At 38.3% G+C, this 27,306-nt stretch overlaps 1 protein-coding gene across 4 annotated transcripts in view; it reads right to left on the reverse strand.

The window, feature by feature from the left end:
• The window catches only part of ABL2 (ABL proto-oncogene 2, non-receptor tyrosine kinase), a 110,715-nt gene extending 83,533 nt beyond the window's left edge, over window positions 1-27,182 (reverse strand). For all 4 annotated transcript variants that reach the window (XM_029935151.1, XM_029935146.1, XM_029935148.1 and 1 more), the window contains exon 1: window positions 26,791-27,182. In XM_029935151.1, coding sequence (XP_029791011.1) covers window positions 26,791-26,947 — 157 coding nt within the window. In that variant the 5' untranslated portion in view covers window positions 26,948-27,182. The remainder of the gene's footprint in view (window positions 1-26,790) is intronic.
• Between the last annotated feature and the right edge of the window lie 124 nt (window positions 27,183-27,306).

The following is a 27,306-nucleotide window of genomic DNA, read 5'->3' on the forward strand; positions in this document are numbered from 1 at the left end:
TCAGCAGAGAGCCCGATGTGGGGCTCAAACTCACAAAACCATGAGATTCAGACCTGAGCCAAAAGAAAGACCTGATGCTTTACCTACTGAGCCTCCCATGTACCCCTATTTTTAAATTACTTTTAAAGTAAGCTATATCCACCAATGTAAGGCTTGAACTCATGACCCGGATATCAAGAGTCACATGTTCTACCAACTGAGCTAGCCAGGCACCTCTAAAAGTTATTTTTTAAAAAACACACACAATAGAATTACACAATCCTGTTTTAAAATGCCATTATCTTGATCTGTCTGGATGGCTCAGTTAAGTGTCCAACTCCTGATACTGACTCAAGGTTCATGGGATCAAGCCCTGCGTCAGCACAGAGCCTGCTTCGGATTCTTTCTCTGCCCCTCCCCTGCTCTTAGTACGTACATGTTGGGGGGGGGGGTTTGTGAGTGAGAGAGGGAGAGAGATAGAGAGAGAGAAATGCTCTCTCTCAAAATAAGTAAACCTTAAAAATAAAAATAAAATCCACTATCCTTCCAAACACTGATTCTAAAAATTCTAATATGATAATATGCCCATAAATTAATTCAAGTCGTCCATTACCTGGAACTATTCATGATAAGAGAATAGATGTTAGATGTGTTCAGTTACTAAAACATACTAACGCAAAACCACCAGCTAATTCACGACAACTTCACCAGAAGGTATGGAAAACATACATAAACTTTGTATGCTCCCCACCCTCTTCTTGATTTTGTTCTTACAATATTCTTAGGGGTTTTTTTTTTTAAGTTTTTATTTTAATTCCACTTAGTTAACATACAGCGTTCTACTATAGTTTCATGTGTATAATACAGTATTTTAAAAGTTAGATACATCACCTGGTGCCCACTCAATATTCTTAGTTCTTAAAATATTCATAGCTCTTAAATTAAATCAAGAAAAGTTCCATTTTCTAAAACTTAATGCTCTAAGCTTTAAACTTCTAAGTGTCTAAAACTTCCTCTTCTTTCCGAACCTTCCTACACAACCTCACATCAAACCAATAAAAAGAGAAACAAACTTCACCTTCTCTTTTTCCCCTTTAAACTTTTCCAATCTCTTTATATCATGAAGATCAGAAAAATAAATACTAACAATTTTTTAGTCATTAAGTATAAGACACAATGGTAGGAACTTTATATACATTATCTTATATAATTCTCAAACCACCCTAGACAGCAGGTATTATCCTCATTTTATAATAAGGAAATAAAATAAGCTCAATCACAGTTAAATCAGAATTCTTTTTTTCTTAATTTATTAATTATTTAATGTTTATTTATTTTAAGAAAGAAAGAGAGAGCATGAGCGGGGAGGGGCATAGAAAGAGGGAGACACAGAATCTGAAGCAGGCTCCAGGCTCTGAGCTGTCAGCACAGAGCCCGATGCGGAGCTCAAACCCAGGAATTGCAAGAACATGACCTGAGCTAAAGTCGGACACTCATCCGACTGAGCCACCCAGGCGCCCATATTTATTTTTGAGAGAGAGAGAGAGAGTGCAAGCAGAAGAGGGGCAGAAAGAGAGGGAGACAGAATCTGAAGCAGGCTCCAGGCTCTGAGAAGTCAGCACAGAGCCTGACACAAGGCTCGAACTCACGAACTGTGAGATCATGATCGAGCCCAAGTCAGATGCTTAACCCACTGGGCCACCCAGGGGCCCCTACACTGGGATTCTAACCCAAATCTGCCTCATTCCAAAACTATGTCCTTCTCCATCAACAGTGTGTTCTGGAGTTCCATCTGCCATTTTCAGTTCTCTGTTCAGAATAACATAGTTCCATACAGTTCAGAAACCTAGCAGGCAGCCCAACCCCAATATCCAGTTTCACAAAAACAGAACCTTAGAGAGAAGTTTCTCAGTCACAAATTAAGAGATTTTTTCTCTTTCCTACAGATCCCAAACTTACTTTTAGTTTCACTTATTCAATCTACTACCCATTTTAAACACAACTTAAATCAAAAGAAAAGTCATCTACCTATTGGATACTTCTGTGTCTACTGGCTTTATATGAGCATGGTGACTCCAGCTATAAATTTACTCAATCCACTGTTGTGTCGAGGAGGGGTGGTCCCATTCCACCTCCAGTTGCAATGATTCATTAGGCAGATTCAGAGGACTCTCTACATTATTAAAGCAAAAGGATATAAAGCAAAAGCAGCAAAGAGAAAAGGCAGATGGGACAAAGTCTAGAGGAAATGAGACACAAGGTCTTTTCCCAAGGCAGTCACACAAAACACACTTAATTCCTCCAGCATTGAATTAAAACAACACGCATAAAATGTTGTGTACAAGGTAAGGTCATCAGAGATTTGGCAAGATTTTTCTTGGAGGCTGGTCAGGCTTGCATCCTTTGCCTACCATGTACCAAAATTCCAGATGCCTCGATGGAAATCAGGTGTTTCACATAAACCACGTTGTATAATCAGTTTAGGCCCAGTGAGCCACTGTTATGGGAATGATGGAACCCTCCTAAGATCCAGGTTCCCAAACATCAGCCAAGAGTTAACCTTGTAAGCAGGCAGTTCTAAGGATATGAGTATCAGGCCTACTAGGTAACTCTTTTTCTGCACAACTGAGATGTTCCCTTTAGAAATAAAACATTTTGGTTTTTTTGTTTTGTTTTTGGCAATCTGTATTTGCTATACAAAATGGGTCCCCATTTCTCGTCATTTTAACCAAGATTTCCTTTTCTGAGATTTTATGGTTCTTTTTCTAACTTATCAGCCACTTCTGCCCAAGATACTCGACACATCCCCAAAGGCAAGGGAAATGAAAGCAAAACTACTCTTGGGACCTCACCAAGATAAAAAGCTTCTGCACTGCAAAGAAAACAATCAAGAAAATGAATAGGCAACCAACAGAATGGGAAAAGATAGTTGCAAATGACATATCAGATAAAGGGCTAGTATCCAAAATCTACAAGGAACTCACCAAACTCCATACCCACAAAACAAATAACCCAGTGAAGAAATGGACAGAAGACATAAACAGACACTTCTCCAAAGAGGACATCCAGATGGCCTACAGGCACATGAAATGATGCTCAACATCACTCATCATCGGGGAAACACAAATCAAAACCACACTGAGATACCACCTCACACCAGTCAGAGTGGCTAAAATGAACAAATCAAGAGTCTATAGATGCTGGCGAGGGTGTGGAGAGACGGGCACCCTCCTACACTGCTGGTGAGAATTTAAACTGGTGCAGCCACTCTGGAAAACAGTGCGGAGGTTCCTCAAAAAACTATCCATAGAACTCTCTTATGACCCAGCAATAGCCCTGCTAGGGATTTACCCAAGGGATACAGAAGTGCTGACGCACAGGGGCACATGTACCCCAATGTTCATAGCAGCACTTTCAACAATAGCCAAAACATGGAAAGAGCCTAAGTGTCCATCACCTGATGAGTGGATGAAGAAGATGTGGTATACATATACAATGGAGTATTACATGGCAATGAGAAAGAAATCTGGCCATTTGTAGGAAAGTGGATGGACCTCGAGGGTGTCATGCTAAGCGAAATAAGTCAGGCAGAGAAGGACAGATACCATATGTTTGCACTCATAGGTCTAACAGGAGAACAGGAGAAACCTAATGGAGGACCAGGGGGAGGGGAAGAGGGATAGAGAGTTGGGGAGAGAGAGGGACACAAAACTTGAGAGACTGTTGAATACTGAAAACAAACTGAGGGTTGAAGGCGGAGGGGGGAAAAGAAGTGGTGGTGATGGAGGAAGGCACTTGTGGGGAAGAGCACTGGGTGTTGTATGGAAACTAATTTGACAATAAACTACTAAAAAAATAAAATAAAATAAAAAGTGAAATATGGCAAAAGACAAAAAAAAGAAAAATTTAACTTTATCAAATATTTAGATTTTCAGTATCTAATAAAAAACTGCCCTTCTTAAAGAAGAAGGCCATCAGTTTAGTTATTATAATGGCAGAGAAAGAGACAGGTGAACTATGGATAACAATGAATCATTTGGACTAAAATAATGAATGATTTTGGCATATTTTCATTGATATAGGCACAGATTTCAACAGACTGAAGTTTCCTTAAAGTTGATTTTAGTCAAGTAAGTCATGTGAACTATCTATAACTGGTAGATAATTCCAGAAAATGTAAGGAGTTCAATATTTTGAATTTTTAATTGTAGTTGCATTAAATAGCAATTCTGGGACAAATATGTTTGTTGTGCTAAAATATACATAAAATTTACCATTTTAACCACTTTTAAATGTAAATGTAGCATTTACTGTATATTCACAATGTTGTAAAACCATCACCTCTATCTAGCTCCAAACATTTTTATCACCCCTAAAAGAAACCGTCTATCCATTACTTTCCAATTCTTTTGTCCCCAACCTAGCCCCTGACAACCACAAATCTGCTTTCTATTTCTCTGTATTTGTCAGAATGTATATTGCATATAAATAAAATCATATACTATGTAAAAAATAAAATAAAATAAAAGCCACACACTATGGTATGCTTAAATTCTCTATCTGGGGGAGGGGAAAGAGTCCTTTAAAGATTTAAATAAATAATCCTTTGCACACTGGGATATACATCATTTGATGCAATTTAATATGTATTATTGATCATCTATACTGTGACAGAATAACTGTTAATATCCTTAAAAAATTTTTAAGTAGGCCTCAGTCCCCTAAGATTTCTACATATTACCAGTTAATATGCACATTTATAAATTAGCTGTTAACATTGTGGGGGTGATATTCTTTATAAATCACCACCTAAAAACTAGACAGTAAACCCACGCTTCCTTCTTCTTAAATTAAACTCATGACATTTAAAAGAAATGGAATATAACCTTGCTGTCCTCCTCCACATTTCATTTTCAAAAGAGTTAATGCCTCAGACTAAATGTGTTCTGTTCAAAGGGTCATGTAAAAATTTATAATCACAGGAATATTCTACTCTGGCTCAAAAAAGAGGAAAGGATTTAAAATATATGCTGACAAATCTGTACTTATTTGGTTATGTCAGCAAATTGAACAATGCTGGACTATAAGTGAATTAGTGATTGATCTGTACCCTGCAATAATTGCTGAAACGTCTTCTACTTGTTTCCCTACAATCTCTTCCATTAATATAAGTCCTGTCCTTAAATAAAAATATGAGCTCAGCAGAATGAAGGATACAGAAGCCTCCAAGGAACTTAACTGAGGAAACAGGGATAACAATAAAAATTGTTAAGACAAAAGTGTGAATGTTAAATAGTGTGAGAAGTAAATACAAAAGTCCTAAAGCAGCCCCCAAAAAACTCTTTCTTCTTTAAGATTTATAAGGTTCAAAATATATACTGTTGACCCCCTTGAACCACACGGGATTGAACTGCATAGATGCACTCATATATGGATTCTTTTCAATAAATATAGCACAGTACTGTAAATATATTTTCCTTATTTCAATTTTGGAGTATAGTTAGAGCACAATGTTAGTCTCAGGTGCACAACACAGTGATTTTACAAGTCTATACATTATGCTGCGCTCACAAGCATAGCTACTACTTGTCACCATGTAACACTATTACATTATCGTTGACTATATTCTCTATGCTGTGCCTTTTATTCCAGTAATTATTTATTCCATAACTGGGAGTAGTACCTTCCACTCCCCTTCACCCATTTTGACCGTGCTCCCTTCTCCCCTCCATTCTGGCAACCATCAGATTGTTCTCTGTGTTTATAAGTCTGATTCTGCTTCTTGTTTGTTCATTTCTTTTGGTTTTTACACTCCACATTGAGTAAAATAATATGATTTATCTTTCTCAGTGTGACTTATTTCACTTAGCATAACACCCTCTAGGTCCATCAATGTTATCTCAAATCAGTAACGCTTCTGGTCAACAGTAGGCTATTAGTAGTTAATTTTGGGGGAAGTCAAAGTTATACATGGATTTTCAACTGCAGGGCAATTGGTACCCCTAACCCCCACATTATTCAAGGGTCAAGTGTAAAGTGAAAAAAGTAACAAAAATTGCATGTATGAATTTTGGTTAAGAATACAAATTATATGGGGCGCCTGGGTGGCTCAGTCAGTCAAGAGTCTGACTTCAGCTTGGGTCATGATCTCATGGTTTGTGAGTTCGAGCCCTGCATCAGGCTCTGTGCTGACTGCCTAGACCCTGGAGCCTGAAGCCTGGAGCCTGCTCCTGGTTCTCTGTCTCCCTCTCTCTCTCTGCCCTTCCCCTTATTCTCTCTCTTTCTTTCAAGAATAAATAAACATTAAAAATTTTTTTAAAAAGAATACAAATTATATGCATAAAAGAGGATTGAAAAGGATACATACCAAAACTTTAATGATTGTTACCTCCAAATAGGAATGAGGCTTTTGGGGTTTGTTTTGTTTTTACTTTTTTTTATGTACTTTTTCTCATGTAATAAAATATATGCTTTTGTAATAACAAAAAATTATTTTTCCTTTCCCTTTAAAGAAATAAACAGTAAATAAATGGCTTTTTTCTTTTTTTCTAGTTTAAAAGATGAAGGAAGGGATTTATACTTAATAAATATGCTACACTTGGACAAATAATAAGATACAAACATATTACACTTGGTCAGTCTTCTGGTGGCTTTGGAAGCTGTCCCTTAAAACTCAGTGAAAAATAAATAAAGCTAAATCCTCCAGGAGAGATCTTTAGGTGAGAAACCAGTTTTCTCACACTATTATCCCATTAGTAGAAACTGCACGCTCTCTCACTGAGGTCCTCAAGGCAACTTTCTTAGATCATTCTTCACTTGAGTTATTTTTCCAAAAATCATACTCTTCAAAATATACAGCTTTTTTTTCTTCAATGTTCATTGCAAACAACAAAAACTACACTTACATTGTTTTTAGAAAGCTATATACAGAAGCCTATGCACTAAAAGAAGCATCCTGGTTGGGATAAGCACGGGCTGTTGTATGGAAACGAATTTGACAATAAATTATATTTTTTAAAAACAGCAAAGTTGATGGGGTGAGGGAGGGGGAAAAGGAGTGATGGGCATGGAGGAGGGCACTTGTTGGGATAAGCACTGGGTGTTATATGGAAACCAACTTGACAATAAATTATAAAAGAAAAAAATAAATGTTTTTTAACAAAAAAAAAAAGGAGCATCTTGGTATACTAGAAAGCACAGTGGGTTAGAGTCTTATGTTACATTTCAGCTCGGGCCACACCACTTATTATACATGTTTTAATCATTATGAATACAAAATAAGAGAATATTTTTATGGTAGGTTGTGTTAACATCTCTCTTTATGAAATACTCACTCACTGTAAAAGAGAAAGTCAAATAATACGGATAGTAGATGGAGTTAAAGTAGAAGTTCCCTTTACATTTCTACTCCTACCACCTACCAAGGAGCCTGAGAAAATACTAATAGGATGCTTTTTTAATAGACCAGCTAACTGACCTGTTTCCCTGACACCTGTCTGGACCAAGATGAATCACCTCTGAATCTAACAGACTCTGAACGTCACTCAGAGATTCTAGAATTTGAACTCAACACAGTTACTAGATAGGAATTTGGGCTAAGGGCGGGCATGGGGGGATTAGCGTGTTACGCAGAGTTAATATATATATAGCAAGCCATAAAGCAAACTATGGTAGTCATTACTGCTCTCCATCAAGTATTTCTAGCTGCCTTTCTAGGTGAATGGCAAAACTGCACCTTTCCCATCCCCTTGACATGACTTTAGGCATACAACTTGTTCGGCCAAAAAAACATACGCAGAAGTGATGTATGTTTCTTCCAACTTTTAAAGTTTCCACTAGTACTTGATTTCCCATTCCCTTTCCCCCTGAAATGGCATCTGCCAGCATTCCAGAATGATAGTGGAAGACTATCAGTCTGGGTTTCTGATGACAAAAGATGGGCATAGCTCTTCTCACACCTCCTGCCAAGCCCCTCCAACATACACACAAATACACTCTGAACATGTAATGTGAGTGCCAGACCTTTAATGTGTTATTCCACTGACATGGGGAGGGGGCTATTGTCACCAACCCATAACCTAGTCTATCCTAACCAGACAGACCAAATGATTGTAAAGTTAATGTAAAAAAACAGGCAAGCAAGAATAGCCACGAATATTCTGAAAATAAAAAATAATGAGGATTATACGTCAACACTAAGCACTTTATATAAACAAACACACTGAATCTTCCTAACACCCTTATTTGATAGGTATTATCATCATCTCCAATTTACAAATAAGGACATTAAATTACAGATTTTAAGCAACTGGGCAAAGGTCATAAGGCTGAGGAAGTGGTAAAGACAAGATTTCAAAGCAAGGCAGTTTAGTACAAGTCCATATTCTTAGCCACCATGCTATCCTGCACATTATAAAAAGTACCAAAATTAGGGGTGGCTGGGTGGCTCAGTTGGTTGAGCATCTGACTACAGCTCAGGTCATGATCTCATGGTTCATGGGTTCAGGCCCCTTGTCGGGCTCTGTGCTGACAGCTTGCTCAGAGCCTGGAGCCTGCTTTGGAATCTGTGTTTCCTTCTCTCTCTGCCTCTCGCCCATTTGTGCTCTGTCTCTCTTTGTCTCTCAATAATACATAAATGTAAAAATTTTTTAATTAAAAAAATTTTTACAAAGTACCAAAATTAAAACAACATGATATCAGTGCATATTTAGGCAAATCAGCAGAACAGAAAATTCAGAAATAGAATTACCTATACACAGCATTTTACTATACAAAAAGGTGCATAAAAGATAGTTTATTCACTAATTATTTTGAAATCTCCATATCCTTCCTTGTCAGCATTTCAAGGCATTTATTCTATGCTACATTAACGTTTGAAATGAAACATAAGGTTTTTCACTGTTTGAAAACAACCTAAATATAAAATTCATTCCCACAATGAAATGCTATGCATTAAAAAAAAAAAAGCAAGTTCTTATTTATTTGCTAACATGACAAATTTCTAAGATACATTAAGTGAAAAAGGCAAGATGCAGAACAGTGCATATAATATGCTTCAATGGATCTTAAAGAAAAAACAAGGACGGGGGAGATATATAGGCGTGTGTGTGCATGTGCACACCCACACTCTCTACATCTCTGGAAGTATACACAAGAAACGGGTGAATGGGCTGCCAAAATCTGGGTGGCCATGGGAAAGGAAGTGGCAGAAATACTTCTGTACCAAATGAATTTTAAAAGATGTAAAGGTACTGACCATTCAATAAATAGACAAATGATTTAAATTTTAAAAGAGAAAGACTTGAGTCATTTAGCAGCAGGGATATATGCCAAAAGAATATATTGAGACTTTTCACAATAAAGAGAAGCCAAACAGCCATTACACTCCATATACAAGCTAAACCTGAGAAAGCCAGCTGGAAGAAAGGAAACCCGAACAGATGTACACAGCAAAAAAAAAAAAGATGCCAAAACCTTGCAGCTTCTGAAGGGGAAAGATGGAGTATGCAGTCTTAATTTCTAATTGCTCACCAGCTCCAGTTTCCATGAGGCCCAGCTAATGAATCCTATCTAGGGAGTGTCATGATCGCCAGCGTACACACACACACACACACACACACACACACACACACACACACACACAACACTCCCTTCCACCGCCTTATGGAGTTAGCTCCATCAGTTCGCCATTCCTTTTTCTCTTACAGCACCTTCGCCTAGCTTTTCTATCTATATAATATAAAAAAAGTACTTTAAGATGGTTTCCAAGTGCCCTTTGTGAAAGAGGAAAGATTATGATTTACCTAAGTGCTAGAAATATCCAATCAGAAAAAAAATCCAATTATAATGTAATAATTTTATCAAAACAGAATAAAACTACACATTATGCTTCTCTATATATCCAGAAGCACTGAAATCTGGTAATTAAAGCTAGGCACAGAACAAGCCTAAATACTATATGTTTAAACACTAAATATATTTAGAACTTTGGAAACTCAAATCTATTAACCAATAAAAATGTTACATATTTTTAAGCTGCTTTTCTATCACTTTGTGGCTTTTCAATCACTTTGAGCACTTTTATCATCTACTATGCACTCTCTGGGAATTTTACATGTAATAATTTTCACAACAACTCTGTAAGGTACGTACTATTAATATGACTATCTCACAGATGAAGAAACACACAGAAAATAAGTAACTGGCCCAGAAATACTTAATTTCTAAGGTTTCTTTCAGTTGTAAATTTCTCATATCTATGTTAGATACCAAAATCACAAATTTAATCTAGGCTCTAAACCCACATAGTTTAACACCAGAATCCTATGCTATAAACTGCATTTATATTAACTTATAAATGGTTGCAGCTCTGACAGATGTTTAAAAATGAAAGCACTCAACTAGAAAACCCAAATGCTTCAAGAATTTCAAGTGTATGTTGGTGGGAATGCAAACTGGTACAACCGTGCTGGAAAACCGTGTGGAGATTCCTCAAAAAATTTAAAATAGAACTCTCCTATGACCCAGCAATAGTACTGCTAGGAATTTACCCAAGGGATACAGAAGTGCTGATTCATAGGGGCACATGTACCCCAATGTTCATAGCAGCACTGTCAACAACAGCCAAATCATGGAAAGAGCCTAAATGTCCATCAACTGACAAATGGATCAAGAAGATGTGGTTTATATATACAATGGAATACTACATAGCAATGAGAAATAATGAAATCTGGCCATTTGTAGCAACGTGGAAGGAACTGGAGGGTATTGAGCTAAGTGAAATAAGTCAGAGAAAGACAGATACCATATGTTTTCACTCATATGTGGATCTTAAGAAACTTAACAGAAGACCATGGGGGAGGCGAAGGGGGGAAAAAAGTTACAGAGAGGGAGGGAAGCAACCCATAAGAGGCCCTCAAATAATGAGAACTGAGGGTTGATAGGGGATGGAGGAGAGGGGAAAGTGAGTGATGGGCACTGAGGAGGGCACATGTTGGGATGAGCACTGGGTGTTGTATGGAAACCAATTTGACAATAAATTATATTTTAAAAAAAGAATTCCAAGTGTAAAAAATCTGTTTAACTCAAGATCAGAAAGCAAGAGATCAGAGTACACACATATATATGTGTGTATATATATAGAGAGAGAGAGAATCTCATAATGTATATATTAAACTTTAATTTATTCATTTTAAGTAATCTCTACACCCAATGTGGGGCTCAAACTCATGACTCTGAGACCAAGAGTCTCCTGCTCTTCCAACTGAGAGCAAGATACCCTTTAAATATAAGTTTTTTAAAGAAATATTTTCCTGCTAATAGTAATTATCTAGCTTTCTTTTGTTAATATTTCTTCCAAAATCAATTCTAAAAAATATCTGAGAAAAACAGTATATAAAGGTTAGTCTCAAAATGAACAAAATGGTAATATTCACTGTTATTAAGTGAATTATACATATTATATTTTCTTTTTCCTTCCATTACATTACCATGAGGGCTTTAGGAAGACAGTAGAGCAGGAGTACACGATATCTCCCACTAGGTGCAAGAGAATTGGGAAAACCACAAAACTTAACCCAAGCTCTGCTTCCTATGAGCTCTGTGATCTTAAAGGAGACTTAATCTCACTAACTCAACTAAATATCATCTTCATCATAGTTAAAACTATTAAGTATGTATAGCTTTCAGGGTTTATTTTTCATGTATTATATACTTTTTGTTTTTCAATTCCAGTATATATAATTCCAGCTAACATACAGTGTTAGTTATATTAGTTTCAGATGCACTTATAGTGACTCCACGATTCTGTACATTACTAAGGGCTCATCATGATAGTGTACTCTTTAATTCCCATCACTCATTTCACCATCCCCCCTACCCATGTCCTTCTGGTAACCACCAGTTTGTTGTCTATATTTATAGACTGTTCCTTAATTTGATTTTTTTCCTCTGTTCATTTGTCTTGTTTCCTAAAGTACACTTATGCATGAAATCATATGCTATTTGTCTTACTCTGACTTATTTCACTTAGCATAATACTCCCTAACTCCATCCATGTGGTTGCAAAAGGCAAGACTTCATTATTTTTTATGACTGAATAATATTCCAATGTGTGTGTGTGTGTGTGTGTGTGTGTGTGTATAAACTTCTTCATCCATTCATCTATCGATGGACACTTGGGCTGCTTCCATGATTTGGCTATTGTAAATAATGCTTCAATAAGCATAGGGGTATATGTATTCCTTTGAATTAGTGTTTTTGTATTCTTCGGGTAAACACCCAGTAGTCCAATTACTGGATCACTGGGTAGTTCTATTTTTACCTTTCTGAGGAACTTTCATATGGTTTTCCACAGTAGCTGCAGCAGTTTGTATTCCCACCAATAGTGCATGAGGATTTTTTCCTCCACATCCTCACCAATACCTGTTTCTTGTGTTTTTGATTTTAGCCATTCTGACAGGTGTTGTGGTCTTCACTTGCATTTCCCTGATGGTAAGTGATGTTGAGCATCTTTTCATGTGTTTGTTGGCCATCTGGATGTCCTCTTTGGAGAAATTTCTGTTCATGTCTTCTGCCCATTTTTAATTGGCTTATTTACTTTTCTTGGGGTTGTTTTGAGGATTAAATGAGATAGTAGAATAAACCATTTGGCACATAAGCACCCAATTCTATCCCAATGCTACTATGCTACTATTAAAGCAAAACGCTTAAGAGCATAATTTTTGGGTTAGACATGCCATTTATTTTGAGACCCATTTTCATCATTTACTGGATTAAGGTTAAATTAAAGATTCTTGCATCAGAGTTTGGCATACAAATGCTAAATATTATGCGAATAACAATACCAAAAGCAAAAAATAAATGCCAACAAAAAATACCTAGAAAAATAAGTTAGACTTAAAACTTTCTGTGCTCTACTGCTAAACTATCTGTCCACAATCAATTTGCCTCATCTCTTGATTTTTACCCATCTGTAAATCAAGTGTATTAGAATACAGGATTTCTAAGGTCTCTGCCAGTTCTAAATTTTCATACCTACATCTGTCTGGCTACCAAAATCATAAATTTTATCTTATACCAACACCCTCATACATATACCCACACTCTCAGGGAAAAGAAAAATCACCAGGAAATTGAGAAATTGAAAGTCAGAGAAATGACCAAAAATGGCAAGCTCTACAATTCCACGTGAAGATTTACTTTTTCATTTATTTTCCTGAGAGAGAGGGTGAGAAAGAGAGAGATCATGAGCAGGGTAGGGACACAAAGAGAGAAGGAGAGAGAATCCCAAGCAGGCTCTGCACTGTCAGCACAGAGACTGCCTCAAGGCTCAAAGTTACACACTGTGAGATCATGACCTGAGCCAAAACCAAGAGTCTGACACTTAACCCACTGAGCCATCCAGGTGTTCCCCAGTTGAAGATTTTAATAAGAAACATGTTAATACTAAATACTTTAAAAGTACTTTTAAAAGGAATGCCTAACAATAATGGAAAACAACACTAAATTTATAGTTGCTACAAAAAAACTAAAAATATTTATCAGGCCTCTTGAGTACCTATCTAGCTCACAATGCCTCTCCTGGAAAGTCCTTCTCACACAGTGGTATGCCCACAATAGCCAAATACATTCTAGGTCAGTGGTTCTCAACCAGGGGCAATTTTGCCCCCAAGAAAATACTGGCAGTATCTACAGACATTTTTTGGTTATCAAAATTAGAAGGTGAGTGCTACTGACATTTAGTAGGAACCAGAGATACTGCTAAACATCCTACAAGGCACAAGCCAGCCCCACAACAACAAAAAACAGCCAGCCTAAATGTCAGTATTATGGAGCCTGAGAAACCCTGTTAAAGGTGATCTGAGCACCAATCACAATGACTGACATAAGAATTTGAAACTGAGACTAAGAAATGAAAGTTTACTATCAACCATCTTCTTGATCAGAAAAGACATTAAAAATAATGGGAAGTGCGATATGAAATGAATGAAAATCAAGTGAGCAAATAGCTAAAACAAAAGACAGAAAATAAATATTTCCAGAATTTCTAGCAACCTTCCACGTCCTTTGTCTAGGCCAGCCTAGCTGCATTCCTGACCTTGAGCCTCCACTATCCCCATATAAATTTTCTATAGATTATATAATCTGGAGGCTCTAATTACTTTTAACCAAGAGTCCCACTCACACATATCACTCACAGAAAACTGCTAACTAAACAATTCAACAAGTTCAACACTAATTAGTTCAACACTAATAAATTAGTAAATAAGTAAATTAGAAATTCAGTGAAATGTTATAATAATAAAAACCAATGGTCAGGTATACATAGAAAAAAGATTAATGAATACTAGTATATAAATATAAGGACCTCAGAGGAAATAGAGAAAACAAATAATGTGAAAACCAGAAAAATAGTCAAAACTTCCTAAACTAGCAAGAAAACTAAAATCTAAAGATATAAGTAGTATATTATATAAAAATTCAGAAATAATGCTTTAAGACAGACTTCTCAAAGATCTACCTATCAAGCTCTTTAGCTTTAAAAGGAAGAATTTTATACAACCCAATAGCACAAAAAATTCTATTAAAAATGGGCATGGGGCACCTGCGTGGCTGGAACAGTTAAGCATCTGACTCCTGATTTCAGCTTGGGTCATGATCTCATAGTTAGGGAGTTTAAGTCCCACACTGGGCGCTGTGCTGACAGCACGAAGCCTACTTGGGATTTTGTCTCTCCCTCTCCCTACCCCCCTCCTCAAAATAAATAAATTTTGGGGCACCTGGGTGGCTTGGTCGGTTAAGCATCCAACTTCAGCTCAAATCATGATCTCATAGTCGGTGAGTCTGAGCCCTGCATTGGGCTCTGTGCAGACAGCTCAGTGCCAGAAGCCTGCTTTATTCTGTGTCTCCCTCTCTCTCTCTGCCCCTCCCCTGCTCGTGCTGTCTGTCTCTCTCTTTTTTCTCTCTGAAAAATAAACAAACATTAAAATTTAAATAAATAAATAAACTTTAAGGGACACCTGTGCACTGACAGTGCAAAGCCTGCTTGGGATTCTCTTTCTCTCCCCCCCCCCCCCCCCCCGCCATCCCTCTACCCCTCTGTCCAGCTCACATACTCTCTAAAATAACATTAAAAAAAAAAAAGTTACTCAATGTACTGTAACTATAGTAAGGCAACCAGACCCAAGATTAACATACAAAAATCACTAGTCTTGGGGCACCTGGGTGGCTCAGTCGGTTGAGCATCCGACTTTGGCTCAGGTCATGATCTTACAGTTCATGGGTTCGAGCCCCGTGTCAGCCTCAGTGCTGACAGCTTAGAGCCTGGAGCCTGCTTCCGATTCTGTGTCTCTCTCTTTCTCTGCCTCTACCCTGTTTCATGCTCTGTCTCTGTCTCTCAAAAATAAATAAATGTTAAAAAAAATTTTTTTAAACAAAAATCACTAGTCTTCCTAGTTACTAGTAATAAACAATTAGGAAATGTTATGCAGAAAAATTACACTTACAATTACAACAAAAATTATAAAAGGCCTACAAATAAGCCTAACAAGAAATGTCCAAAAACATTAAGAAAATAAAAAAATTTTAAAGACATTTTTTACTTAAAGACAATAGGACACTGTTCTTGGAATTAAATACACAATAATGCAACAATGTCAGTTTGCCTGCAAATTAACCATTAATACAATCCTTATCAAAATCCCATTGAGAACTCTAAATCTTAACAATTTAATCCTAATGATCTTTGAAGGACATAATATGCAATAACATCCAAATAAGTTTTGAAAACGAACACAATAATGGGGAGCTACCCAGATAAACATATAAACTTTAAGCTTAAAATCAAATTATTATAATTAAAATAATATATAAAACAAGGGGCAGGAATATGAGTGAAATCATGGAGAGAATTTCTCAAAGATCTGTGTATGTTTGAGAATCTAAAATATGAGAAATATGACTCTTCAAAGCAGTGGGAATCAATGAACTATTCACTTGTTAGTATAAGTAGAATGGAAAACTATTGGTTCCAACAACCATCAATGAATGAATGAATGAATATTTCACATAGATTCAAAATTGGTAACAGAAGGAGAAAAAATACCAAAAGAAAAATAAAGAAATCTTTAATAATCTTGTCAACAAATATTCCCCTATAAAATAATGATTAGTTGGGGCACCTGGGTGGCTCAGTCGGTTAAGTGTTCGACTTCAGTTCAGGTCACGATCTCACAGTTCCTGGGTTCAACCTGGGTTCAACAGAGCCCACGTTGGGCTCTGTGCTGAATGTTTACTCAGAGCCTGCAGCCCGTTTCAGATTCTGTGTCTCCTCTTCTCTCTGCCCCCTCCCCACTCACGCTCTGTCTCACTCTATCTCTCAAAAATAAATAAATGTAAAATAATTTTTTTAAATGATAAGTATCCAAATAAAATGCTAAGAGATATATCTAAAGTATGGAACACTATAGAGCTGTTGAGAAGAATGAGGAAGTGATGCCTGGGTGGGTCAGTTGGTTAAGTGCCCAACTCTTGATTTCTGCTCAGGCCATCAGCTCACAGTTCGTGAGTTCGAGCCCCACTTGGATTCCGCACCGACAACACAGAGCCTGCCTGAGATTCTCTATCCCTCTCTCTCTGCCCCTCCTCTGCTTACTCTCTCTCTCTCTCAAAAATAAATAAACTTTAAATTTTTTAAAGCACTTAAAAAAACAGAAAAGAATGAAAAATCTACATATATGGTATAGAAGGGTCTTCCAGAGAAATTAAGTACAAAAAGCAAATTTGGGCAAAAAAAATTCACATAGTACAATGCAATTTATAAAATGGCAAGCGAACTATTTATATATATTCATATATGTAAATATATAGGAAGTTCTGGGAAAATACATATCACACCAAACATTGGTGACCTCCAACAAGGGGATATAGGACACGGGCACGAATATCAAAGGTGACTTTCATGTCTTGTCCCTATGCTTCTGAATGGATTTGGGTTTTTTACACTGAGCTATCTCTTCACAAATTTTTATACAATTAAAATATACAAATTTCAAAATTAATAAAAGAAAGCTACTGTAACAAAAGCCTTCATGTATCCTTTCTTTCCTGTAAGAAACAGATGGGTGATACTAACTCTGCCTGTTAGCACCACTAGTTTTAGCAAAATGTTTCCTTAGTAATTATCTAGAACCACAAAATGCTAAGTAGCAATCTTTAGTCCTAACTCAATATTGTTATTTTAATTTGCTGGAATTAGCATAGAGAGAGGAACATGTTAACAAATTGTATGCATACATACTGTATAATATATTAAGCCACAGATCATTTTCTTTGACCTTGACCACCTCAAGGGAAAGATTTCTAAACCCTCCCTCTCCTTGGAAAGCAAAGCAGGGAATATAAATCGCCTGGGCCTGCTGAGCTTTGTGTTCTGCTGGATCAAAAACCAATCCTGGCAGAGTCCACTGTGGAGAAGCCGGCAGTCCCCCTACCACAGACTCCGCACATTCACGTGAAGCAAAGGGGTGGGGGAGAACTGAGTATAGTTTCCTAGGTTTTTAGCAACCAATATTAAAGTTGGCATGGTATTAATATTTAATGTGTAGCAACCTATGTATTTGAGTGGAAATTCAAGCACAAACAATACTGAGAAATTGTTCTAATTAGTATAATAACCACAAATTGAATAAAGAAACTTTAAAGTACTCTGGAGGATTAAATTAAAATTTTTTTCTTAATTCTGACATATTACCTACAAAGGGGGAAAAAAAGTCTCCTTATAAATTGCATATTCTAACTATAAACTAAATATATGACTTTAGGGGAGCCTGAGTGGCTCAGTCGGTTGAGCATTCGACTTTAGCTCTAGTCATGTTGTTGTAGTCCATGAGTTGGAGTCCTGCATCAGGCTCTATGCTGACAAGTTTGGAGCCTGGAGCTGCTTCAGATTCTGTGTCTCCCTCTCTCTCTGCTCGGTCCCTGCTCATGCTCTGTCTCTCTCTCTCTCTCTCTCTCTCTCTCTCTCTCAAAAATAAATAAAACACATTAAAAAAATTTTTTTGATATGACTTTAAGTGGCTATACAGATTCCAGTACCAGAACACTGGAGTACTTCATTTATAACATTAACATTCTGTAAGATAATACACTCCTAAAATTATTTGTTTAGACTCCAACACCCTAGCATATTAGCTCTTACATATAGATACTCTATATATGTAGGAGTGTATGTGGATACAGAGAAAAAATAGTTACCTACATAGTTTTATCAGCAAAAGTATTACTAATTAGATATACTGTCACTTAAAATGTTTTTCACTGACAATGACTATTATAAAAATATATAAAAGAATGTAGAATAAGTAAAGAAAAATTGTTCCACAATTATTCAAGAACATCTACAATGTGGCAGGTACTGTGTGTGAAGTATACAAAGAATTCTTACAACCTAGTATCTTAGAACTTAAGAGTCATTTACACAAGTATTTATGCAATTGGCACACAATATTGTCAGCCAGTAGTTTTTTAAAGAACTTCCAGTATGGTTTAATAAATCTGCTATAAATATTAGAACTTATATATGACCAATATTTTATACTCTTTTCCACATTCATAGAGAAACATGGCTTACTGCATTCCTCCAATATGCTATCACTGATACTGTTAAATCTTCTTAATTTCTAAAAAGCCAAGAGAAGAGAGTTGTAATCAGAGGGGGAAAGTATAAAATTAAACACATATATGACATGTATTTAATATAAATTTTTATATTTTACATAATTTAACGTATAAGTTAAGTATGAAATATTAATAACACTAAGTCTAGAAGTTAGAATCATAGTTTAACATTATCATGAGATTCCAAATAGCATGAGTGCCTATTGCTCCCTTTGTTAGACTATAATATCCAAGTCTCAATCCGTAGCCACAGAGTATACAGATCTAACTCTGGCCTAACATTCTGAAAACCTCACCACTGGTCTCAAGAGAGAGATTTAAAAAGCCTAAAAATCTCTGCACCCAAGCGCGCGCGCGCACACACACACACACACACACACACACACACACACACACAATCTCTTGGTCTCTAAACTTTTTCAACTGGGCAAGCAGGGTTTTATGGGTTTAAATGAAAAAAACCAATATTAAGTACTTAGAACATGCCTGGCACACCACACTCAAGAAGTATAGAAACTCTTCACCACTTCTTCCAGTAACGGAGGCTTACCCTCAATCTGTCAGCAGAACCTTGTGCCCTACCTCTCTTTTCCCTCATACTCTAGGTTCTTTCAAATGTGCATCTCTTAATAGTCCTCTAACCTATGAACGCAGAGAAGTTAAAAAAAGTTGAGGCCAAAGCAGAAAGACCTGTCCCCCTGCCACCAAAAATGGCAAAAGACAGTGGACGCTTGCATATGGACACTCAACTTGGAACAAATGGACTTTTGAACCAGTTTTAAGTAAAGCAGAGTCAATACACGACGTTTTCTGACTCACCTGACAATCTTTGAATAAATAACCTTGATCCATTACTATGCTTAATCTCACATGACCCAAAGTGTTCTCACAGTTCCTAAAGTGTGGCCCTCAACAGGTAGCATCAGCAACATCGAGAAATTAGTCAGAAATGCAAATTCTTAAACCCCACCTCAGACCTGAATCGGAACCACTGGGGACAGGACCCAGCAACCTGTGTTTTATCAAACTCCACAAACTAAAGTTTGAGAACATCTGTTCTACAGTGAAATTCCAAATTTACCTATTCCAGAAGCAATCTGTTAATATTAATAAGGTTGACATTCTTAAGTATTTTGAAATTTCATGTATATTATATGACAAAAAGCCCATCTGACTCACAAAATCAATATAAAAGTCCTACTAAAACATGCTTTTAATAAGAAACTTTGTAACCAAAGGTAAAAATAATACAGGGAGGCACAAAAAAGTCTCAAAGGATATCAGATGAAAGAGGTTACATTATGCTAAGTCATTAAATATTAACCAGCAAACAAATGTGCCAGTTTTGGAGAGGTCTACCTAAACATTACATTTGCATTGGCCTGTGTTTCTGGTTCAATTTCTCTGAAGAAAAAACATCCCTAAGAAAATAGTGAGTGAAAAAGAACCATGGACTGTGCGTTCTCTGAGAACCAGCCCCTAAGACAAATCATCCTAAGAGGATAACATTTAAAACAGTAATTCAAAAATACATACATACCCCGATATTTACGGCAGCATTATTTATAATAGCCAAGAAACAGAAGCAACCTAAGTGTCTATCAATAGATAAATGGATAAATACGTGGGGGGAGTGTATATACATATGTACACATATATATATATTACACACACATACACACACAACAGAACATTATTCAGCCTTTAAAGAAAAGAGCTTGTCATTTGCGACAACATGGACAGGCCTAGTGGGTATTATGCTAAATGAAAGAAGTCAAAGAAAAACAAATACCACATGATTTCACTTATATGTGGAATCTAAAAAACAAATGAACAAACAAAAAGTAGAATCACACCTTTAAAGAGAACTAGGAGGAGAGATTTCCTGGTGAAGGACAGTGGGAGACCCAGGTTCCAGTCATGCAGTAAGTCACAGGAATAAAAAACACAGCATAGGGAATATATTCACTGGTATTCTAATGGTACTATATGGTGACAGATGGGAGCTTTACTTGTGGTGAGCATAGCATCACGTTTAAAACTGTTGAATCACTATGTTGTACACCTGAAAATTAGTTTTCAAAGTTAGCAAAGCTGTGTGTGAACTATATTCAAATGAGAGGGAGTGGAGGGGAAGAGGATAATATTTACTTTCAGAGAAAGGAAGGCCTAATGTGATTTCAGGTCCCCAAAATTTCCCTGTTTTTGATGCTTCCTGAAAGTTCTTTAATAATCAAGAGTCACTAGGGGGTGGGGTGGAAAAAGACCTTGCAGAAAGAAAACAGCGACTTAAAATCACTTTAGCATACCCTCAAGATAACAAGAGAAAAAAAAAAGACAAGAGCAATGTTTTACATAGTTTACAAAACATCTTCACATACAACTCATATAATCTCCACAACCATCTGGAGGTAAATAACAACACCGTTACTTATTGAGTACTTAGCACATAATTTTAGAAGGCTGGGATCTGTAAACACTTTACTAATAACGTCAGACATAAGACTCGAATCCAATTCTAATTCTAAAACCCACGTTCTCTAAATCTCTACACTAGAACAAAGATTTGGAGGCAAAGGCTTGAGGTTCAGTCACATAACTTAACAGCTCTGTGACCTTAGGAAGTCATTTAATTCTTTTAACTCTTCATCATGTGTAAAATGGGAAGATCAATACCTGCTCCCACCTATTTCAGAGTAGCTGTAAAGATCAAATGAGATAAAGATGTCTTCATAAACTCTAAAACTACACAAAGATAATTATCATCATTTCCGATTAGATAAAGAATGAACAGGAGGGGGGAAAACAACATTAAAAGGGAGTTGGAGGGGGCAAGATGCTGGTTTTTCTTTTGTTTGGCTTCTGCTTTCTTTTTAAGCATGCTGAAGACGTTTAAGAAGGAACTTCAGACTGGAGTGTTTGGTGGCTCACTCAGTTAAGTGTTTGACTTTGGCTCAAGTCATGAACTTGCGGTTTCTGAGTTCAAGTCCCTTGTCAGGCTCTGTGCTGACAGCTCAGAGCCTGGAGCCTGCTTCAGATTCTGCATCTCTGCATCTCTCTCTCTCTCTCTCTCTCTCTCTCTCTCTCTCTCTCTCTCTCCCTCTCCACCAGCCCTGCTTGTGTCCTCTCTCTTTCAAAAATAAATAAACTTAAAAAAATAAAATAGGAAGTAACTTCAGACTTCATAATTTACCTGGGACCTTACTGTCAATTGGGCTATGAGAACAGAATTTGTATCACAACTTATTTTGTCACTTTGCTATAAGCACAGTCACAGTTATGGATCTGTAACTTCCACAGATTTGGAGATTAATAAAAATTTAACAGTTTATTTCTTTTGAAAAGGTTGGTTCCCTCAAGAATCAGTGACTACAGTGGGCACCTGGCTGGCTGAGTCAGAAGAGCATGCAACTGTTTTGTTTTTTTATGTTTATTTATTTATTTTGAGAGAGAGCGTGTAAGTCGGGGTGAGGCAGAAAAAGAATCCCAAAGGCTAGGTTCAATCTCAGGAACAGCGAGATCATGAACAGAGCCAAAATCAAGAGTCTGATGCTTAACCAACTGAGCCATCTAGGTACCCTGGAGCATGCAACTCTTTATCTGAGGGTCATGACTTTAAGCCCCATGAAGGGTATTGAGATTTCTTTAAAAAAAAAAAAAAAAAAAAAAAAAGGCACCAGTACCCCCCCCCCCAAAAGAAATCAGTGACTAAGCCACCGCAATTACAATTCCTTTTTAACAGCCCTCCTATTCTTTCTACAGTATCATTTTCAACCTGGGGTGCCTACATCTTTCATTCTGCAAAGATTAAAACAGGAAGTACAGGTCCAATAAATAAATCAATTCACTTAAAATAATGAGTTTGATTTAAGAAAAAAATTGTATTATTCAAAACTTCACAATTTAAGTTTTGATAATTTATTTTATTTTAAATTTTTAAATTTTTTTATTAATTTTAATAGTATTTTATGCAAATGAGAAAAGTAAAGCTGAAATGAAATCACTCAACTGTTGCAAGGTGTGTCAGATATTAAAAAGACAAGTATTCAACCCCACATTACTAGTCACAAAACATCAGCTCACCAAAAAGGTCCAAGAGTTCAAAGGTCATATATCATTCACACCTTTCACACAAAAACAGTCTTATTATTTTTATTCCTTCTAAATTATTTTCATAAAAATCACTTTTGGCAAGGTAAATTATTAAAACCACTTACCCATACATTAACAATAAAGAAAAAAACAACAAAAATACCATTCTCATTTTAAACAAAATATTTCTTTGTACAAAAAAAAAATCATGGACTCTGATAAGCCATTTCTATGTCTGTACATTTTTAATGATTACCTACAAACAACATTTGATCTACCTTTAAACCAACATGTAAACTCAATAGCCTGCCAGACCTAACCTTCATATATGAAATTATATGCTAATATCTCTAATATCTCAATACTGAAACTCAAGATTGCTATTTGTACATTAGTTCCAGGATCCAAATTTTTTGTGTAAATGTCAAATGATAAATTGAAGAGCTTCTGAATCTGATTCGTTTACTGATTCAATTCAGAATGTGTCACATTCTGGAAACATTTCTGGTTGTCCCAACTGGGTGCCAGGGTTGCTACTGGCATCTAGCAAGTAGAGGCCAGGATGCTGCCAAATGTCTTACAACGCATATGACTGCCCCCCACAACAAAAAACCATCTACCCTAAAATGTCGACACTGCCAAGGCTGAGAAACTCTGATCTACATAAACACTGATCTAACTCACAGGTCTAACAGGAGAACAGGAGAAACCTAATGGAGGACCAGGGAGAGGGGAAGAGGGAAAGAGAGTTGGGGAGAGAGAGGGACGCAAAACCTGAGAGACTACTGAATACTGAAAATGAACTGAGGGTTGAAGGGGAAGGGGGTGGGGAAGAGGTGGTAGTGATGGAGGAGGGCACTTGTGGGGAAGAGCACTGGGTGCTATATGGAAACCAATTTGACAATAAACTATTTAAAAAAAAAACACACTGATCTGTCTAGAAACAGTACTCACTTCACCTTTCTTTCCTATATTATTTGCTAATGACATTCTTTTCATACTAGATTTTGGCAACAAATCTACCCTATTCCCATCCTTTCGATTAGCTTCTAACTTCCAAACTTGTCAATAATCGTCATCTCAGCCAATTTCAAAACCTTACAGTCTTTGACTCACCCCTATTTTTACAGTAACAGTAGTAATGGCAGCAGCTAACACATATTTAGCTCTTACCATGTATCATGCACTACATGTATTAACTAACTTAACCTAGATACTATTATTACTAGGTGATCTTATCCCCATTTTACAAATGGAGAATCCAAAACACAAAAACATTAAATAACCTCCCCAGGGTCACACATATAAGAAGCAGCTGAGCCAGGTTTCAAATCCAGGCAGAATGATCCCAGAGTTCATGCCCTTTATAAATATTCCAAAGTGATTTCTCTTTCATCCTCCACACTGAATCATGAAGTCCTTTAAGTTCTACAAGGACAGGGACTCTTGTTATGCTCACAGAAACATCCCAGAACGCAGTCACATAATAGGTACTCAAAAAAACTTTTGTTTATTGAATGAATGAAATATCCCTCCAACTTACCCCCCTCTCCTTCCCACTGTCTCCATGTAAGGCCAGTCATTCAACATTTCACATTTGGGCTTATTGATATAGTCTATGAATTAGCCAATCGGGTAAACTGGTATCAACTCCTCTGCCACCATTTCCATTACCCAGGCCTAATCAAACATACTCAAAGCTTTCTTCCCGCTGCTTCCAACAGAATCATAAACTTTTTTTTTAACATTTATTTTTGAGAGACAGAGAGACACAGTGTGAACACGGGAGGCACAGAGAGAGAGGGAGACACAGAATCTGAAGCAAGCTCCAGGCTCTGAGCTGTCAGACAGAGCCCTACGCGGGGCTCAAACCCACGAACTGTGAGATCATGACGTGAGCCGAAGCCGGACGCTTAGCCAACTGAGCCACCCAGGCACCCCAATCATAAACTCTTAAGAGTCAGAAGGTACCTTAGCAATCATTCAGTCCCACATTTTGCAGATAAAGAAAGCCAAAGATGGTAAGTGAGTACGTCACACAGCCAGCCAGGTGGAGCCAGGACCAGAACCTGATTCTTGGAATTCGTGCTCTAAGAGTCACTCCTGGAGGACTTGCTTCACTCCAAACCAATATCTCCTCACTATCCCCTCAACAAATTACGTTAATTCCCATTGTTCATGCTCAAGTCTTTTCTCCTGCCCAACCTGTCCTCCTTTTCTTGATCCATAGATGCAAGTCCTCTCCATCCTTCAAAATCTCTTCCCATTCCATTCTTCATGACATTCCTCCTTCTCTGAAAAGTTTCTGTCCTCAGTAAGATGCCACAGGAAGGGAATCACTATTGCCTACTGGCCCAAGTTTAATGCCTACTAACACTTCCCACAAAACGAGGCTACTTGGATGATCTTCCTTGAAAACTACTCATCCATTCTTTCCTCCTGTGTTTTATAAAGTGATTTCAATAAAGACTAACTCATATATAGTGCCTTCATAAAAACGTTCATATACCTGGAAGAGAAGCTGACTCACATTTTTAGCAGTAGACATGTAACACCTGAATGGACCAAAATAATTTATATCTCCTTCACTGAGGAAAAAACTCAGCGTACTCACAAACCCCAAACCCAACGTTCTGCAACACAGCGCAGCAAGCAGCCACAGCTCCCGGGCTCAGCCCTTCTTTGCATACTGCTATGCATGCTATTATTTCCTCCAAAATCCATTTCTAACTAACAGTCCCACTTCGTTTCTTCCTCCTCTTCCCTACATTTAGACACCCTGTCTCTTTGATCCTTTATTATTTTCTATATGCCTCCTTAGTGAAACTCCAACCTCTCAAACCAATCTCAACTATGCAGTCCTTGTCACATCTATCCATGTCACATCTACCTCTTCAGCCTAAGGCCTTGTGGTAGCTCATGGTCACCCCATGAAGCTCGAATTTTGTTTTTCCCCCTTCAGCACTCTTCCTTCCTCTAGAAAAGTGGTCTCAAAAGTGGTGTGGGGGCAGCTCAGAGGAAATGCAAAAGGCTCCACTGGGCTGCGGGGGGGGCGGAAAATATTAGAATTCTCATTATACTTGGCTTTTCACCTCATCCTTTCTTACATTCCATTTCTGGTTGCATTTATAAGTTACATAACATTGGTACAGCAGAACAAGTCCATGTATAATTAATAAGTACATAAGTTCCTGGAGTATATGCTCTTTTATTGATAAGAGGGTATGATCAAAAGAATTGGGAGACAGCCATTCTAAAAATACCTGGATAATGAGACCAAAGTAATAGGTTCCAGACTAGGCACAGGATATATGCACGCAGGTATGAACAAGGAAGAAAACTCCTGTTCACATCCAAAGTCCTAACCATAACAACCAACCTTTAATCCCTGGCAGCTCTCAGAATTGTATGCTACCCAAAAGAGCCCAACATAGGACAGTCTAGCAAAGCCCTTCATTTCCAGTATGGGGCCGGGGTGGGGAAGGTGGAGAATTCAAAAGTACTGAGATACTACCCTTATCTTTGTCAGGGAAGAGTATTTCAGGTCACTGCTCACTATTCTGACACTGCTCTTAGACTTATACGTACATATACCTTATACACCACTATCTCCTGAGATTCAGTTCCTATTTCCAAATCCTTTGAGGCACAACCCATTCCCTTCGCTAACGACCGATTTACACTAACACCTACTGGATTGAGCTCACACCTCCCAGCATCCTTCCCTCCCCTAGAGCTACTATCCACCGTCTTCACCGAGCCACACAGTGTCCCAAGATAGAGGACAGTCCATCCACGGTCCCTAAGACCACTTCTCTTTCCTTCTCCGCCCCCAGGAGCTGCCAGCCAGGCTGGAGACGGGAGGGGGGAGGGGTGTGACTCGCCTCCCGTGACTGGCCCAGATGGCAGCGGATTCCGCCCCCACTCTCAGGCACCCCGCCACCCCTCGACCCCCTAGAGCTGCCTGTCTGCCTCCCACCCCGCCCCAAATCCACCCCCGGCCTCCCCCACGCCCTCACGCCGTCTCCCAGACACACTCACCATGCTGGGTGAAGATATTGAAGCCGGCCTCTGTGGTGCGCCCCGCCAGGTCCCGCCTGCGGCCGGAGGGCCTGGCTGCACTGCTGCCCCGGATCCCGCGAGGCTGCGGCTGCTGAAGCCCCGGAGCCTCCCCGACGCGGCCCACCTGCTGCCCCATCCCTGCGCTCGCGTACTCCCGCGCCCCCGCCGACCCCAGGTCACATTCCTCCTCGGCTCCGGCCTCAGGCTCCCGGCGCTGCTCCGGCCTCTCCGGGTCCCAGTCTAGGCTCCGGCCCCGGAGGTCGGGCTGCCGGCAGCTCCGCACGCGGACTCCTCACAGCAGCCGCTGCGCTGCCTCTCGGCGACTCACAGATTCTCCTTCCCCTTCCTCCTCCCGCGGCTCCGCGCCCCCAACGCCGCCGCCATCTTTAAACCACCGAGCACAGGGAGAGCGTGGGACAGAGCGTCTCCCGCCCCCCGCCCGACCAGTCACCTCCGCTACTCGGAGGGAGGGCTTCCCGGCGGCCCGGCCCCGCC

This window comes from Suricata suricatta, chromosome 3 (assembly GCF_006229205.1).
Source record: "Suricata suricatta isolate VVHF042 chromosome 3, meerkat_22Aug2017_6uvM2_HiC, whole genome shotgun sequence".
Lineage (NCBI taxonomy): Eukaryota > Metazoa > Chordata > Mammalia > Carnivora > Herpestidae > Suricata > Suricata suricatta.